Source organism: Chelonoidis abingdonii, chromosome 1, assembly GCF_003597395.2.
Source record: "Chelonoidis abingdonii isolate Lonesome George chromosome 1, CheloAbing_2.0, whole genome shotgun sequence".
NCBI lineage: Eukaryota > Metazoa > Chordata > Testudines > Testudinidae > Chelonoidis > Chelonoidis abingdonii.
Window position 1 is genome coordinate 336,982,954 of NC_133769.1, and position 19,244 is coordinate 337,002,197.

The 19,244-nt window shown below is 41.3% G+C and overlaps 1 protein-coding gene across 1 annotated transcript in view; it reads right to left on the minus strand.

Annotated features, from left to right (window-relative positions):
• Nucleotides 1–19,244, minus strand: part of CUL5 (cullin 5) — an 88,223-nt gene that overhangs the window by 23,191 nt on the left and 45,788 nt on the right. The window contains exons 4-9 of the mRNA XM_032790692.2: nucleotides 18,987–19,163; nucleotides 15,993–16,134; nucleotides 15,342–15,487; nucleotides 13,570–13,650; nucleotides 11,936–12,029; nucleotides 3,010–3,140 (exon numbers count right to left, since the gene is read on the minus strand). Coding sequence (XP_032646583.1) covers nucleotides 3,010–3,140; nucleotides 11,936–12,029; nucleotides 13,570–13,650; nucleotides 15,342–15,487; nucleotides 15,993–16,134; nucleotides 18,987–19,163 — 771 coding nt within the window. The remainder of the gene's footprint in view (nucleotides 1–3,009; nucleotides 3,141–11,935; nucleotides 12,030–13,569; nucleotides 13,651–15,341; nucleotides 15,488–15,992; nucleotides 16,135–18,986; nucleotides 19,164–19,244) is intronic.

A 19,244-nucleotide genomic window follows, 5' to 3' on the forward strand; every position in this document is an offset into this window, starting at 1 on the left:
TTTTAAATTGTTCTTTTTTTATTGTCAGGCACACTATCAATAAATTCTGACATTTTTTAAATGATAGTGTGTGTATTTTGCCAGTAGGGCCGCATAATTAGCTATGCAGAACTGAAGTGTCGCAGAGGAATAGGCCTTGCGGCTGAAGAGGTTTAATCTTTTCCAGTCTATCATATGGGGTTGTTCTGGAGTGGTGTTGTTTTCCCCTTTCATTTACTGCCTCCACTACTAGTGAGTCTGGTGTGGTGTGTAAATAAAAACTCATCTCCTTTAGATGGCAAATATTTTTTGTCCGATGTCTTGCATGATGCTGTGGCTGGTGTCTGCCAGATGTTTTTGGCAGGCTCCATAATAGCACTGTTGATCGGTAATACTATCTTTGCTGATAGGAATGACTGGAGTATGTCCAGTGACTTACGTTGAGATTCAGGTATCTGTTCTAATGAAATAGCTAAGGATTCTGCCACCATTTTGAAGAGGTCCTGAAAGGCCTTGAAATCATCGCAATGGTAAGGGACGGTGGCATTATGGTTTCATCCGATGACAAAGATGAGAGGTGTGCATGTGGTGAGGTTTCCTGGTCAGATATGTCCTCAGTTTCCTCAGTCACTTCCTCTTGTATTTCTGAGGGTGTTGGGATAGTTGGCAATGGGGATTGTGACGCTCTCAAACTTGGCGGGGTAGTAGACCTGCTGTGTTGGGCCCTGTATATTGCCCACGGATTCCAGTATGGTGAGTTTGGTGGGAATGGCATAGGGGGCAGTGCCCGTGCCTCTGCAGATGAGTGGTGTTCCGATAGATGGTCCACCTTTGGGTGAGGAGTGACAAGGAGTATATGTGACTAGGTCATCCTCGTCTTCATCCAAATCAGTACCGAGCCATTCAAATACTCCACCCAGACCAGCTCCACCTCTTGTCTAGTGACAATGGAGTACCCTCAGTACCGAGTGGAAGGGACTAATAGATCCACATAGCTCACGAACTCTTGCAGAACCAAGAGCTTTGGTACTGGGGATGGCATTGCTGACAGCCTGGTAGCGTAAACTGTAGCCACCAGTGCCAAAGATCTCGAGCAGTGCAGCACAGACAACACAGGTGGCACCACTATGTCAGTTGGTGCCAAGCTTCTTTTTGTCTCTGTGGGTGCCGAGGTGAAAGGTTTCACTTTGCTCTGTGAACCTCCATTCAAGCTTGCCCTCGTAGGGTCTTTCACTTTATGAGGACTCAGCACCAGAGGGTCCCAGTGTCTCATGGTCCGATGCATTAAGTGCCATTGGTACTGGGGCAGATTTTTTGGACGGGGACTGCTTTTTCTTGGCTGATTCCCAGTGCAGAGAATTCTGGGACTACTTTTTGGTAGCCTTCTTCGGTAAAGGGTCTTCCATAGATGTTGCTGGGGCGGAACCTCTGTCAGAGGCTGCCGCTGGTGACCGTTGGCCCAGAGATGTCCTGGACTTAAGGTCCAAGGATGGCCTGCGTGATTTCTCTATCATAAGGAATTTAAGTTGGAGATCCCTGGCCCTGAGATTCCAGCAGTGTGGGCACTTCTGAGTAATGAGTGTTACTGACTGACGGGCTGGCGCTGGTACAAGCAGCTGATGCATTGTGTGTGACTATCAGACACCCGGACAGACAGTCTGCAAGTCAGGCAGCGTTTGAAGCCCTGTGGTCTGGGCATGCCTGCGAAAGCCTATCCCCCAACAAAAAGGGATGGTAGTAATCCTATGGGAGGATAAACTTATCTTCTTACTGAGGGGTATATAAGAGTAGATAAGGAAGAAAAACGTTTTTTTAAAGTAAAATAAAATAAGTATAGCAGGTAGAATATCTAACTACTGCTTATACTAACAACTGAACTATCTAAACGCTAATCTTATCAAAGGTAAGAGAGGGCCGCTGCTGATCAATTCGACTCAAGCTGAAGGTGGTAGAGAAGGAAATGAGGGACCGTTAGCCATGCACCACTATGTAACCGCCCGCGGCGGCATGAGACAGCACGTGCGTGGCCCAGCCGGGCACTGCTACCACAAATTTCTGATGACAAGAGTAGGGCGTCAAGACAACTAAAGTGGAGCACCCACGAGGACATTCCTCAAAGAATAATAATATATGATCACGTAATTAATGACCATTAGAAATTAGAGACTATCGTAATACACATGCATAGCTAAGGCATGAATAGGCAATGTTAACTATATTTCCCTAACTTAAGTGCTTTGGCTTGGCAATTTTTACATTCTTTTAATGTAGTTTTTCGTATGAAATTTCCTACTTAAAAATGTGTATGTGTACACTGAGTATTTAAAAATCTTATAAATGCCAGATCAAATCAGTTTTCACTGGAGGGATATCTATGCTCCAGAGGCAGGGATGTGGTACCTAGTATCATGGGTCTATCACTTCTCTCCTGTGCGGCTACAGTTATTAAAAAACAACCCCCACCATCTAAGATTTTTTTAAAATCCTTAACCGAAAAATATATTTTGTCCTCTTGCTTGAAAAACAAACATTTCTGAGAAACTTCCACACAAAAAAATACCATTCCTCAGTTCAGAACAAGCATGCCAAATTTTAATCTCAAAAGATAGCAGGTTCAAGAAGTTATAAGTAATTGAAAAAATCCTTTATGACTAAATTGCTTATACATTTAACTAGAGGGATTGATATGCACTCCCTCTAATTTATCATCTGCACATTTTCTTTAAATTTCATCTTTTAATATATGGATCCGGTATTAGTAAGTTCAAACATGCAACAGGATTCAGGTATAATTATACAAAACTCCTTTCAGGATGTTTTAAATTCTGATCTCTTAAACAAAGAGAAAGTCAAAGTGTATGTTGACATATCTATTAAATTTAAAAAAAAAAATGTTTACACTTACATATAATATGCCCAGTAACCCCAAGAGGGGGAGGGGAGGGAGATTTTTTGTTTTCCTTTGCAAAAGTTTCTTGCTGACTATTGACATTTCCTCTCCCCTCCTTCCCCTCAAGAGCATATACTTACAGTAGTAATAGTTTCAGCAGCTGCTACCATATCTGCTAGTCCAGCACTAACAATATGCTCTTCCAAGTCTTTTAACATGGGCTCTATTCCATTAGGAACTTTATCCATCAGTGAAAACATTAGATGCAACTCTGGAAAAAACACAAAATACTGATGAAACTACTAGTCATTCCACATGCAACAACCAGACAATGCTTTAAGTAACAATTGTATATGTTCTGTTCACACTGACATTTCATCTCGGGAGGTATGCTGCCTGCCGGGGGCCCGTATCCGAAATGTTACAGAGGTATTATCGAGGATTATCCGGCCTTCTGACTACTACCCCATGCTACTCATCCATGTGGGCACTAATGACACTGCAAGGTGTGACGCTGAGCAGATCAAGAGTGACTACAGGGCTCTGGGAGTATGGGTGAAGGAGTTTGGAGCGCAGGTGGTATTCTCCTCGATTCTTCCTGTCAAAGGTAGGGGCCTGGACACAGACAAATGCATCATGGAGGTGAATGCCTGGCTGCAAAGATGGTGTCGCCAGGAGGGCTTTGGCTTCCTCGACCACGGGATGCTATTCGAGGAAGGACTGCTAGGGAGAGATGGCATTCACCTTTCGAGGAGGGGAAAGACCTTATTTGCACACAGACTGGCTAACCTAGTGAGGAGGGCTTTAAACTAGGTTCGACGGGGACAGGTGAGCAAAGCCCACAGGTAAGTGGGAACATGAAGACCTGGGAGATGGGGTTCAAGAAACAAGAGGGAGCATGGGCTATAATGGCAGAGAGAAAGGAGGTCAGGCAAAACTGGGAGGCAAGATCAAACCAGTATCTTAGATGCCTATATCAAATGCGAGAAGTATGGGGTAATAAGCAGGAAGAACTGGAAGTGGTCTTCTTGGTCCTAGGGGCCATACAGCTCCGTGGTGACAAGTTCCTACAGATTGGCTTATAATTTCCCTACCACGAGACTGCTCACAGCCGAGCCCAGAAAACCCGGCATGCGGCAGTCTTTCTGACGGATCTATACAGCTATTCTTTCCGAATTTCCGAGCAACCGTCTTTAAATGGTAACCTTTTCTGAGAAGTCTCTGGGTTAGGATAAAAGAAGTGAAAAACAAGGGTGATGTTGTGCTAGGAGTCTCTAGTACAGGCCACCTAACCAGGTGGAAGAAGTGGATGAGGCTCTTTTTTTAAAAAAACTAACAAAATCAATCCAAAGCCCAGATTTGGTGGTGATGGGGGACTTCAGCAATCCGGTATATGTGGAAAACACACACCGTGGGCCACAGACTATCCAATAAGTCTGGACTGCATTGCAGACAACTTTTTATTTCAGAAGAGTTGAAAAAGCTACTAGGGGAAGCTGTTCTAGACTTGATTTTAACAAATAGGGAGGAAATCGCTTGAAAATTTGAACGTAGAAGGAAGCTTTGGGTGAAAGTGATCATGAAATCACAGAGTTTGCAATTCTAAGGAAGGGTAGAAGGGAGTACAGCAATAGAGACAATCGATTTCTAGGAAGGCGGATTTTGGTAAGCTCAGAGAGTTTGACAGGTAAAGGTCACGGGAATCAAAACTGAGGGGAAAAACAACTGAGGAGAGTTGGCAGTTTTTCAAAGGGACCACTATTAAGGGCCCAAAAGAAAGCTATTCCGATGGGTAGGAAAGATGAAAATGTGGCAAAAGACCACCTTGGCTTAACCACGAGATCTTGCATGACCTACAAAATAAAAGGAGCCATGTAAAAAATGGAACTAGGTCAGAATTACACAGGATGAATTATAGGCAAATAACACGGAATGCAGGGGCAAGATTAGAAAGGCAAAGGCACAAAAATGAGCTCAAACTAGCTATGGGAATAAAGGGAAACAAGAAGACTTTTTATCAATACATTAGAACCAAGAGAAAGACCAAGGACAGGTAGGCCCACTGCTCAGTGAGGAGGAGAACAGTAACAGGAAACTTGGAAATGGCAGAAGATGCTTAATGACTTCTTTGTTCGGTCTTCACTGAGAAGTCTGAGGAATGTCTAACATATGAATGCTTAGGAAGGGGTAGGTTAGAAAATAAAATAAAAAAAGAGCAAGTTAAAATCACTTAGAAAAGTTAGATGCTGCAAGTCCACCAGGAGTCTGATGAAATGCATCCTGAGAAACTCAAGAGCTAATAGAGGAGTATCTGAGCCTCTAGCTATATCTTTGGAAAGTCATGGGAGACGGGAGAGATTCCAGAAGACTGGAAAAGAGCAAATTATAGTGCATCTATAAAAAGGGAATAAAAACAACCCAGGAAACTACAGACCAGTTAGTTTACTTCTGTGCCAGGGAAGATAATGGAGCAGTAAAGAAAAATCATCTGCAAACACTTGGAAGGTGGTAAGGTGATAGGGATAGCCAGCATGGATTGTAAAGAACAATCGTGTCAACCAATCTGATAGCTTTCTTTGATAGGATAACGAGTCTTGTGGATAGGGAGAAGCGGTGGATGTGGTATACCTAACTTTAGTTAAGCATTTGATACGGTTCGCATGATATCCTTATCAATAAACTAGGCAAATAAATTTAGATGGGGGCTACTATAAGGTGGGTGCATAACTCTGGATAACCGTACTCAGAGAGCAGTTATTAATGGCTCCCAATTCTGCTGGAAAGGTATAAAAAGTGAGGTTCCGCAGGGTTCTGGTTTGGGACTGGCTCTGTTCAATATCTTCATCAACGACCTTAGATATTGCATAGAAAGTACGCTTATTAAGTTTGCGGACGATACCAAACTGGGAGGGATTGCAAGCTGGCTTTGGAGGACAGGGTCAAAAAATTCAAAAATGATCTGGACAAATTGAGAATGGTCTGAGGTAAACTGGATGAAGTTTCAATGAAGACAAATGCAAGTGCTTCACGTAGAAGGAACAATCAGTTTCACACATACAGAATGGAAGAGACTGTCTTAGGAAGGAGTATGGCAGAAAGATCTAGGGGTCATAGTGGACCACAAGCTAAATATGAGTCACAGGTGTGATACTGTTGCAAAAAGCAAACGTGATTCTGGGATGCATTAACAGGTGTGTTGTAAACAGACACAAGAAGTCATTCTTCAACTCTACTCTGTGCTGAGGAGGCCTCAGCTCGGTAGTAGTGTGTCAGTTCTGGGCACCACATTTCAAGAAAGATGTGGAGAAATTGGAGAAGGTCCAAGAAGAGCACAAGAATGATTAAAGGTCTTTGAGAACATGACTAAGAAGGAAGGCTGAAGAATTGGGTTTATTTAGCTGGAAAAGAGAAAAGACTGAAGGGGACATGATAGCAGTTTTCAGGTATCTAAAAGGGTGTCATCAGGAGGAGGTAGGAAACTTGTTCACCTTAGCCTCTAATGAGGACAAGAAGCATGGGCTTAAACTGAAGCAAGGAGGATTAGTTGGACATTAGAAACAAGTTCCTAACTGTCAAGGTAGTTAACACTGGAATAAATTGCCTAGGGAGGTGTTGGTCTCCATCTCTGGAGATATTTTAAGAGTAGGTTAGATAAATGTCTATCAGGGATGGTCTAGACAGTATTTGTCCTGCCATGAGGGCAGGGGACTGGACTTGATGACCTCTCGAGTCCCTTCCAGTCTTAGAGTCTATGAACAAGAGTCTTACTATTCTCAAATGGGACACAGAAGTCACAAAAATAGTAGAGTAAGACATCTCAATACAATACATCCCCTCAAATGGTTTTATAGTAATATTACTGAACTTCTTCAAAATGTGAACTCCACAAGGAAAGGGTCTTCTTCTTGAGAAGTTAGTAAAAATGCTTAGTAGAATGTTAGAGAATAAAACTTCTCTGTATTCACCAGTTTAAAAAAAAAAAAAAAAACTATAATAAAAAAAATCACTCAGGAATAAGTCAACATATATGTATTATCCTCCCCTTCTCTCAGGCTACGTCTACACTACAGGATAATTCCGAATTACATTAAACCGGTTTTATAAAACAGATATTTATAATTCGATTTCACGCGGCCACACTAGGCACAGTAATTCGTGGTGTGCGTCCATGGTCCAAGGCTAGCGTCGATTTCTGGAGCTTTGCCTTGTGGGTAGCTATTCCATAGCTATCCTTGTCCGCAGTCTCCCTGCCCGTTGGAATTCTGGGTTGAATCATTGTCGCGGGTGGTTCTGGGTAAATGTCGTCAGTCATTCTTCCTCCGGAAACAAACAGCAGACAATCCTTTCGCGCCCTTTTCCCTGGATTGCCCTGGCAGACGCCATAGTACGGCACCATGGAGCCCGTTCAGCTTTTTAATTTTACAGTCACCATACGTGTACTGGATGCCGCGACAGAGGCGATACTCCAGCGCACACAGCACCATTCATTTGCTTTTGCATGATAGCAGAGATGGTTACCAGTCGTTCTGTACTGTCTACTGCCAGAGTAAACTGGCAATGAGATGACAGTTATCTCTCCCCTCTGTACCGTCTACTGCTATCATGAGTGCCCCTGGCTTGAGATCGGCCGGGGGCGCAAAAGCAAAACTGGGAATGACTCCCCAAGTCAATCTCTTCCTTTATGGTTTCTAAAATAGAGTCAGTCCTGCCTAGAATATTGGGCAAGTGTACTAGAGGACCAGTGTATCAGAGAGCACAGCTGCTCTGCGTCAGTATTCACAGGGGGTGCCCCTGCAACACCCCACCCGTTGCTTCCCTCTCCCCCAACCTTCCTGGGCTACCGTGGCAGTGTCCCGCCCATTTGTGTCATGAAGTTATAAAAGAATGCAGGAATAAGAAACACTGAGTTTTTAGTGACATAAATGAGGGAGGCAGCTCCCGGTGCTATGACAGTCCAGGCAGAACATTAATCGGTGCAGGGGAGAGGAGCCCAGCATGCTGCTGCTATGATAGTCCAGGCAGTACAGAATCTTTTCTTTACACAGGAAAGGGAGGGGGCTGATGAAGCTCAGCCCCAGTTGCTATGATGAAGACGGTTACCAGCCGTCTGTACCATCTACTGGGAGTCATTCCTATTTTTACTCAGGTACCCCGGCCAGCCTCACCTGAGGCCAGCCAGGAGCACTCCGGGCTGATGGTGACGATGGATATCAGTCATATTGCACTGTCTGCCACCGGGGAGGGGAGAAGAGCCGGATACTGCTCTTCACTGCTGCAGCATCGCGTTCTACCAGCAGCTTCAGTAGACATAGGGTGACATTGAAAGAGTCAAGAAACTATTTATTTCCCTTTTCTTTCATGTGCGGGGGTGGGGTGGGGGAATAAATTGACGAGCTATTCCCTGAACACGCCAGACAATGTGTTTGACCCTACAGTCATTGGGGAGCTCAGCAAGAATGCAAATACTTTTCAGAGACTGCTGTGGACTGTGGATAGCTGGAGTCCTCACTACCTCCTCCCTCCGTCCCTCCATGAGCGGCCCATTTGAGTCTCTGGCTTCCCGTTACGCTTGTCACGCAGCACTGTGTAGCCTGGAGATTTTTTTTTTCAAACGATTTGGCATTTCGTCTTCTGTAACGGAGCTCTGATAGAACAGATTTGTCTCCCCATACAGCAATCAGATCCATACTCCTGTACGGTCCATGCTGGAGCTCTTTTTGGATTTGGGACTGCATCGCACCGTGCTGATCAGAGCTCCATGCTGGCAAACAGGAAATATAATTCAAAAGTTCGCGGGGCTTTCCCTGTTACCTGCCCACTGCGTCCGAGTTCAGATTGCTGTCCAGAGCGGTCAGTGGTGCACTGTGGGATACCTCCCGGAGGCCAATATGTCGATTTCCGTCCACACTAACAGCATTTCGAAGTAATACTATCGATTTAGTGTTACGTTACTTCTCTCGTTTTGTAGGAGTACAGAAATCGATTTAAAGAGCCCTTTAAATCGATTTAAAGAGCACCGTAGTGTGGACGGGTACAGCATTAAATCAATTTAACGCTGTTAAAATCGATTTAATGGTGTAGTGTGGACCAGGCCTCAGTGTTTGATTTATTTTCCTTTTTGCTAGATTACTTGTACATATACACATACAACGAAGTTCAAAGTAAATGCATCTCATAATCATAAGCAGTTCTTGTCCCACATCCCATTTTTCTGTCATCTTGTTTATGAAGTAGTTTGGGGGTACAACTAGAACCTCTTCTCCCACCTTCAATCACACTCATCCTCTCCAGTTGCCTGAACTTTCCTAGTAACAATGGATCTCAGAATTAGAAGCCTACATTCATGTAGGTGTGAAACTGACCAGGGATGCAACATTGGGAATTCATATACAAGAAGGATTGTGCTGTTTTGGTCCTGCTGCTAGTCCCAAAAAACATCTGTAGCCAAGGATTCTCTGGTCTCTTTTTTCTGAATCAATATCCTCTCTAGTTCTTCCTCTCCACTGCATCCACAAGGAGAGTAACAAAGGCATCTCCAACCTCTCTAGTTTTTTCCCTAAAAATAACCTCTAAGATGTAATAAGTTACATCTGAGACTTTGAGAAAGTACATAAATAAATGTCAAAGAGATGCAAATATTAGCATTAAAACACTTTCAGGCAACTGTTTCAAATTTTTAATTTGTTTTGAGTTTACAAAGATTAACAACTTTGGCTTGACAAATAAAATGACTATAGGTATAAAACTCCCCGATTGCCTCCCACCCAGCTCCGCATCCCATACCCCTTAATTGTCGCCTATCCAGCTCAGGGTTACCACATGTCAAATTCCCACAAAGAGGATACTGCCCGTGTGTGTGTGTGTACTGGGAGGAGGTACCTGCAGCCTCACTCCTGAGTGAGGGACACAACGCCAGCCTGTCAGTTAGCATCTCCCTGCAGGCTTCCTCCAATCCCAAAGCGGGGAGTCAGGGCCTGGCTCTGAGGTCCCGCAGTGCAGCAGGCGGCCTGTCCGAGAGACAGTTGGCAGCTCTGCTTACCTGGTGGGCCGGGCAGCCCAGCTCCCTGCTTGCCCCACTCACTGAGCCTGAATGCCAGCACCAGCTCGTTCACTCACATGGCCCACTTGCCCCATCCCTGGGCTGCTGTCGGCGGGTGGAGGAGGGAGTGTGGCTGCACAAGCACCTGCCTGGGACACACTGCACCCCATAGCCTAGCTCAGCTGCCCACCCTTGCTAGAAGACGCTATGCTGAGGAGCAGGCACTGCTCTGCATGGCTCCAGCCTGTCTGACCTTTAAAGTCCACTCAAAAGTTTCTGGAGGTCCAGATTTGGTCCTCAGTCTGCCTGTTGGCTACCCCAGCTTACAATACAAAATGACAAATGAAATATGGAAAGGGGGAGAATACGTTATAGGCATGGTTGCATCTTTTAATTTAAGATTCAGCTATTTCCATCTACCTCCTTAACCCAGCCATCAAATGGCTGATTTCTTATAGTCAATAGGGTAGAGGTGAGTTTAGAAGAGAGATCTGAAAGAAATGGTAGTGGCCCTACAGATCAATTCAAGAGAAAGCATAAAGAACATAATAGAAAGATGTTGTTGTAACCATGTTGGTCCCAGAATACGAGGCCCCCAAAGTGGGCAAGGTAACATCTTTTACTGGACCTCACCCAACTTCTCTCTAGCATGGAAAAAGGAACAGAGATGCATGTGAGTAACTAGCAAACTTTCTAAGGAAAGTATCTTATCTGAAGTACTTCTATAGCTTTGGGTTCAAATAAAACTTACTGTATTCTTTCGGGGACTGAAAGTTGTACTGTAACAAGCAGACATGACCCATGCCTGCCAATTTGCAGGGAAGGGGGAGTGAGGGCAGCCAGTTTCAGCAGTGTTACTGAGCATGTTCAATCCTGTGAGTACGCTCAGTACAAGCCAATCAGCAAACGGATGGGGGGGGGGGGAGAGAAAGAAGAGGCATGACCCCACATTTCCCCCCTCCTCGCCCAAACACACACACACCCACTCACCCTCTCTGGTTAAAATATTTGGTACTTTGCTATATTCAGTCCTGGACTAATGCCAAGAAAGTACTGCTAGACGGAGGGATCCGTCTGATGTAGTACAAACATTCACTTCTACACCTGGCATTTCAGAACATATTTGATCTTAAGACTATCTGAAAGCTGAGAATCCCAGTTCTCATGTGTATAGAAATGAAAACTTCATACAGTTACAAAAATTCAACAATTTGGTTGCAGGATCCTGTGCTTTTAAAAATAATCTCACTGATTTCCGGTTTTCTTTGTCAATTCCTCTACTTCATTTCTGATATTTAAGTAGCTAATATCTTGAATGGCCAGCAGATCAGCACCTTCACAAATCTTTCCTATTTGAATCACACCATTCTCTCAAAATCTCTATAAGCAAACACTTCAAACCGTCTTTTAAATTGCATACAGCATTAATCTTCAGCTCTCTCAGGTCTTGAGATATTGGCTGTGAAAACAGGTGAAAGACATGCAGAGGTACTTTATTCGCTGACCAGTACATTCTTCCAAATGTTGGTCCTGGACCAGAAATAGTAATTAAAAACACCCAACTCTTTCTCTGCCTTCAAGAGCAGTATCTTGGTGAAGGAGGGAGACTCCCAGAGAGAGGTATTTTATTTTTAAAAATTACTCAAGTTCAAGAAGATGCAATGTTCTGAAGAAGAGCCCCAAAGTTGATTAAAATTGGAGAAAGCAGGTTCTTGCAAAAGAAAGAACAATAAATGGGTGTAAAAAAATCCTTACTCACAATTAGCCTTTCACAAAAAGAAGAGTTAGCCAGTCAAACTGACGTATTGAAGGTACAGAGTATAAACACATTTAAAAACATATCACCCTGCAGTGGCACATGGAAGCATCTGCTTTTTGTGGAATGAAAGGGCCTCATATGCAATAAAAAGAAACATGTAGCTGCCTCGGTTACAAAATGGTAATCAGATACATTTATCAAGAATTTTTTTTCTTTAAACCTAGCTGGCTGTGAGATCATGCTGCAATATTTTTTAAGCTTCACTTACTTTCTGTTTCATTTCGTTTGATCATGCCTTGGCATTCAGCTAAAATAGTTTCTTTAAATGATGTCACCAGAGCATTCACACAGCACTCCATAAGCTGAAATGTATTAAGAAATATAGTTAGCTTACTACAATCCTTTGAGTGCCAGTTTGTTCTCTCTCTCTCAAGTTCATGTTCAATATAAATATTAGCCTCTCCTCATGCACTACAGCTCAGTAAAATGTTTCATGCTCATAGGCTGTATTTAATACATAAATTATGACACCACGAATACTTCAGTTCATAGGTGTTTTTCCTTTAAAGCATGTAGCATGAGAAATGCAGTAGTTTCTCTCATAAAAGAGTGAACAGTTTTATATTTCTGTGGCCTCTTCCTCACACGGGAGTATCATTTCTGGAACAGTAACTACCCTTAGTTTCCAAATGCACTTCCAACGGCCAAGAATGGTTTATTCCTGCGTACCCTACCTGACCTGACTTAGTTTGCTTTGAACAAGAGCCTAATGACAATTCTAGCACAGAAATTACTTCTACACTCAAGAGATTGGCAGATGAGACAATTTTATATACTGCTTACCATTCACCTTAGCTAGGGATGCCCCGCTTATGATGTAATACAGAATGCGGCAAACCAGTCCTGACCACTACAAATCTTAGGGCGTTTGTTTAAAATAGTCTTGTGTCCTGAACAAATTTCAGCACAGGCAACTAGAAATTGCTTCTTGCTGCACTCAAATCTCTCCCTGGAGTTTCACGCTGATGAAGTATTTTTCACTTTGGTGAGCATTAGTAAACCACTGATGCACTCCACACCAGAGATGGTTACATTTCAGTTATGGAGGGAGCAAATTTAGTCATCTACCAGTTGTGAAGTGTTTGGGGATTTTCATGTGATAAACAGTGAACTTTTCCAGATATTGTTACCTGGCACTGAATAACCTTTTACCTCCTAGGACTGCCTACTGTGAGGGAAAATTTAGCAGGCCCTGAGTTTGGTCTAACTCGCTTAGAGCCCTTGAACTAAGATCCTGCTTGTTTCTGTGCACAAAGGGCAGAAGGAGTCAGAGTGGAAAAAATCCCCAAAACAGAACAATTTGTAATATCCCAAGCTTAGGAAATATATAACAGCAATAGCACTGTTTGCAAAGTCAAACCGCAAATGAACCAGACTGTGAACAACAAGAAGGTGATTGTTCTTTTTGCTTTTGACCTGTATTAATTTTGCAATATATTCCAAATAAGGTACATCTCTACCCTAACAGAACACAACCTGATATAACACGAATTCAGATATAATCTGGTAAAGCTGCAGGGAGCCCGGGGCACTTTAAAGAGCCACCTGAGCCCCACTGCTTTACCGCGTTATATCCAAATTTGTGTGGAGCCCTGGGCCCTTTAAATCACCACCTGTGCCCCACTGCCAGAGCTCTGGTGCTGATTTAAAGGGCCCGGGGCTCCCCACAGTAGCTGGATAAAAATAAAAATAAGGCTTCTAGTAGGTCAGACCTTCTGACTGCAATTATGTATTAAAATAAAAATGCAAGACAAATGATAAAAACTGACATCAGAACCCTTTACTACTACTGAAATACTGCACATGATTTTACTACATATACAACTAAGTTTTTAAACTTACCGCTTCTACAGAGTTACATTCGCGCCTTGTCTCTAGATACCTTACCGCTCTTTTCTCTTCTTCCTTTAATTTAGCATCTGCCTGTGCAGAAGCAGAACAGCAATCATTTTAAGTACTAACAACAACAGAATAGTTATTATAAAACTATCTTTATACTAGGGCTGTCGAATAATCAGTTAACTCACATGATTAACTCAAAAAAATTAACCGTGATTAATCATTGTTAATAGAATACCAATTGAAATTTATTAAATATTTTTGGATTTTTTTCTATATTTTCAAATATATTGATTTCTATTACAATACAGAATATGAAGTGTACAGTGCTCACTTTACATTATTTTTTATTACAAATATTCGCACAGTAAAAACGATAAACAAAAGATATTTTTCAGTTCACCTCCTACAAGTACTGTAGTGCAATCTATTGTGAAAGTGCAATTTACAAACATAGTTTTCTTTTGTTACAGAATTCAACAAAACAACACAAAACTTTAGAGCCTACAAGTCCACTCAGTCCTACTTCTTGTTCAGCCAATTGCTAAGACAAACAAGTTTGTTTACATTTCTGGGAGATACTGCTGCCTGCTTCTTACAATGTCACATGAAAGTGAGAACAGGCATTCGCTTGCCAACTTTTGTAGCCAGCATTGCAAGGTATTTACGTGCCAGATATGCTAAACATTCGTATGCCCCTTCATGCTTCAGCCACCATTCCAGAGGACATGCTTCCATGTTGCTGATGCTCGTTAAAAAGAATAATTAGTTAATTAAATTTGTGACTGAACTCGTTGGGGAAGAACTGTATGTTTCCTGTTCTGTTTTACCTGCATTCTGCCACATATTTCATGCTATAGCAGTCTCGGATGATGACCCAGCAAATGTTAAATGTTATTAAAATGAACAGCAGATTTGACAAAATGCAAAGAAGGTACCAATGTGAGATTTCTAAAAATAGCTACGGCACTCAACTCAAGGTTTAAGAATCTGAAGTGCCATCCAAAATCTGAGAGGGATGAGGTGTGGAACACGCTTTCAAAAGTATTAAAAGAGCAACACTCAGATACGGAAACTACAGAACCCGAACCACCAAAAAAGAAAATCAATCTTCTGCTGTTGGCATCTGACTCAGATGATGAAAATGAACATGCGTCGGTCCGCACTGCTTTGGATTGTTATCAAGCAGAACCCATCATCAGCATGGAAGCATGTCCTCTGGAATGGTGGTTGGAGCAGGAACGAGTATATGAATCTTTAGCACATCTGGCATGTAAATATCTTGCGACGCTGGCAACAACAGTGCCAAGCGAATGCCTGTTCTCACTTTCAGGTGACACTGTGAACAAGAAGCTGGCAGCAGCATCTCCTGCAAATTTAAACAAAACTTGTTTGTCTGTGCGACTGGCTGAACAAGAAATAGAACTGAGTGGACTTGTGAGAGCTGAAGTTTTATATGATTTTATTTTTGAATGCAGTTATCTTTTTGTACATAATTCTACATTTGTAAGTTCAACTTTCATGATAAAGAGATTGCACTACAGTACTTTTATTAGGTAACTGAAAAATAACTATTTCTTCTTTTTTTTACAGTGCGAATATTTGTAATAAAAATAAAGCGAGCACTGTACACTTTGTACTCTGATGTAATTGAAATCAATATATTTGAAAATGTAGAAAACACCCAAAAATATTTAAGTAAATGCTATTCTATTATTGTTTAATCATGTGATTAATTTTTTTTAATTGGTTTGACAGCCCTACTTTATACTTACATATTTCATATAATTCTGTACTCCATTTTGTTGTAAATAGGAAGGGGCTTGTGTTCTATAAAATCTCTCTGTTGAATCCAAATATGCCTTCTCAAAGTTATCCCGATAAATCTGAAGTTTATCTTCAGGATTAGAACAAAGGTTAACTGTAAAGAGAAAAAGTTAGATCTTATTCTAGTTTTCAGTGTTTGCATTTGACTAAAAACCAATTATTTCTCTTGAAAAATTTTTCTTTTTGAAGATACCGAGGTATGTCTACTCAGCAAAGAAAAACCTGAAGATGACCCATGCCAGCCAATTCTGGCTCAAGTTAACTTCCAGGCTCAGGCTGGAGCCCAAACTCTAGGACTGGGACTGCACTGCCAGGTGTCATATTCAGAGGAGCCTCTTTGCAACATTAAGGGCAAAAACTATTATTTAAAATGCACGTTTCAATTTTGCAGAAATTGGTAAGCAGGCTCCTCACCTGTCAGTGAAAAGTTTATTACTTGCCATTGGCAAGTGCATTTACCCCACTGATAATCAATACAAAAACATTATAATGATCATTTCAACCACACCCCTTTTGTCAACATCTAGTTGAAGGCATGTTATGAACATTTGTGAACTAGAAAGGAAGATGACGCTGAGATCACACTGTATGAGACATACCATATGATTCTCTAACTCCAATAACAAGTTGAGAGTCAAAAGCTTCTCCTAGTCTTTCGGCATGGACCAGCTTCATTGCACTGTCCTGAAGTCGATTCTTTATATTTGAAAATATGGACTCATTCCAAGTATCTAGCATGAGCTAAATAACAAGGAAGAAAAAAAAAGTCAGTTAGAAAAGGATGGGCAGAACTTCAAATTAAGGGCATGTCTACATGAGCACTTACTGCACAGCAAACTGGGGTGTAAATCTGGAGAACACAAGCATGCCATGCACTAATTGTCTTTGTGAACCCTGCTGACGCGCATTCAAAGTTCTGTAAGTGTGCACTGACATGCTAAAGGACGTAACAGGTCTCCGAATACAAAGGAGTTAACCTTGGAGCTAAATGTCGAATAGTGGTCCAGCAGTTGGCAGATCCAAAGGCTTACATAGAAAAATTCTGATAAAATAGCAATTAGTAAATGAGCAAAGGGCATACAAAAAAGTAAATAATTGTTGGATTGCCTGAGATTTTCATGACAGATTAAGATATTAGCATCCAATGTCATGTGATCACTTGTTTCTGTGAGTACAATGTGAAAATAATCAACGAGTTACATAGATATTGCAATGAACAGTTCAGTCAATGCTGTAGTCCCCATTTAAAAAGAGTTACTAGAGTTGTTAGATAAGGGTCTCACTACTTTTACTGGATGACTGTCTTCATCTGGTTCTGGTAAGCAGCAAGGCCTCTTAAGATTTTGGTGCAAACCTCAAGGTCAGACCAATGTGTTGCATCTGAACAACACTGAAAGCTCCCTGGTGGAAGGCATATTTGCACAGAGTCAAGCACTGCCAGCCGTTCAATAATTCTACAACTAAGAAGCATATATGTAAATGGCATACTGGTCATTTTAAAGTTAACTGTCTCTAATAACCTTTCCTTATAAATCCTGGTATTCTTCTTTCTGCCACACAGAACACCTACAATTCTATATTTTAAGCTCTGGCTTTCTTAATGTATAGTATCTCCGTGCTTTATATTAATTGCTATGGCCTCAAGCTTGTAAGTGCACCAACTGCTTACTTGAGATTCCAGTTTTGTTTTTTACTGTCATCGCTGTAAAAGATATTGAATCAACTTTGTTTTTGAAGGATGATTGTGAAAGGTCTTATCTTTCAGCGATTCCAATAGTGATTTCTAGGAGCCTACTTTTTTGGCAAGTTTGGTAAACATAAAAATTTCCATACCGTGCATCATACAAATTTACTACAGTGGGTCTCTAATGAAATGAAGATAAGTGTTTGGAAAAGTTAAGGAGCATAAAGACACCCTTTAGCCTGAGCTGCTCCATGAAACCAAACTCTACTCTGACTTCAGTGTTTTATTCTTAAACGTACTAGACAGAGACACGTTGGATTGAATTAATGCTCAGAAGAGTGCAAGTAATTTTTGAGTGTCATTAAAATAAAGGTTTCAGAGTAGCAGCTGTGTTAGTCTGTATCCGCAAAAAGAACAGGAGTACTTGTGGCACCTTAGAGACTACCAAATTTATTTCAGCATAAAAGCTTTCGTGGGCTACAGCTCACTTCTTATAAAGACTTTTCTTAAGTTGTGTTTCTTTTGTTTAGCTCTCCTTTCATATTTAAAAGAAAATTTAAAATGAAGATGTCAGTAAATGTATACATTACAATTGCTTTTCTTTTAAAATTCCACTTCAGAGTAGGTAGGTGAAATACTTAACTTTGTATTTTGATGTACAAAGATTTATTCAAGAACAACTTGTGAGCTTTAACATGATACTGTGATGGTCACCTCTTGGAACGGGAGAGGAATCTCACACTCAAAATGAATAAATGCTCATTTTTTAACACCTGGAAGCCAGCAAAACTAAGGATTCTCAATGTGAGCTCATCACTCTGTCCTAACAGCTAACTCTAAAGGATTTATAGTAATGGTAAGATACACAGTAGGTATACCACTTATCTGAGATTTTAGTGACACATGTCCAAACAAAAATTTAATTTAAAAGCCACAGAAGAGTGAAATTTTTGGGCTGCTACTCAAGACAAAATGGTTAATTTTTTAAGAGGTCTAAAATGCATGATCATAATTCAAGCATTTCAAAAAGCAGTCTTCCAACTTACAATTTTCAAAGCAACAATAATATTGGCTCAGAGATTTATCGATAATGGAGATGAGGAAGAGGTGTTTCTTTTCAGCAAAGACTGTTTTTCAATATTTTTAGCTATCTACTTTGGTACACTTTTTAAATTGCATGAAAACAATCAATAGGAATTCCAGGGAAACAAGTTAATAGATGCTTAGAAAAGATGATCAGCATTATCCTGAGAAACAAAAAAGCAGATATAATCAGTGCATGCCCCCGGCCTCTGTTACTTTACACTAATGATCCCCTCCACTCAGCTGCCAGATCAGTTCCCTTTTGTAATTCTGTGCAGTTTTTGTATCTGATGGTCACATAAATTCCATGCTATTTAAAAGTATAAATTCCCTTACTTCCCAAAGAGTAGGGAAGTGTCCTACATGGAGCAGGAGAGATTGCCCTTGAATAGCCCCATTAAGTGCCCTCAGTTACAGCTGTCGGGATCCTTGCTAAGTACCAACTAGAGCTTCATCAGTAACACATCATTACTACTCCTTAATGGTCCCATAAATGTAAGCTCATTGACCTCCTGTATCTCAGGCTGCAAAGGGAGCAAGATCAGAAGTATTTTTGTTAAATAAATCATTTTACAGAGATCTATAACTATTTTAAAACACAGGGAGCTGCCATGAACAGATGAAGGAAATTGTCAGAGTTAGGGCAATATTCGTTAAGTGGCAGAGGAAAACTATGGGAAGAGGAGTAAAAGTTGCAAGGTGATTTAAGTAAAGTGATACTCCAATATTATGAGGTTAGTGCAATTTCATCCTTCAGCTGTGGAATGCATCAACACTAAATCTTTTATGTTCTCTTACAAAGCTCTGACCAGAAAGTGTCACTTACCTTTCGAACAATACTGTCTTCCACACTGGATTTCTTGTTGCTGCCCTGCTTACCCATTAAAGTAATTTCTAGTTGACAAAATGGTTTTGGCAAGATATCACATTGTGTAAAGAATTTGCGCCATTCTACTATGTATGCTTTTAATAAAGCTGTATCATCTTGATGACTCAGTACTCTCTGGAAGAAAAAAGCAGCTCATTTGTAAATAAGTTTTTACATAAACAACAGATGGCTTTGTCTGCATGGTACAAGTATCTT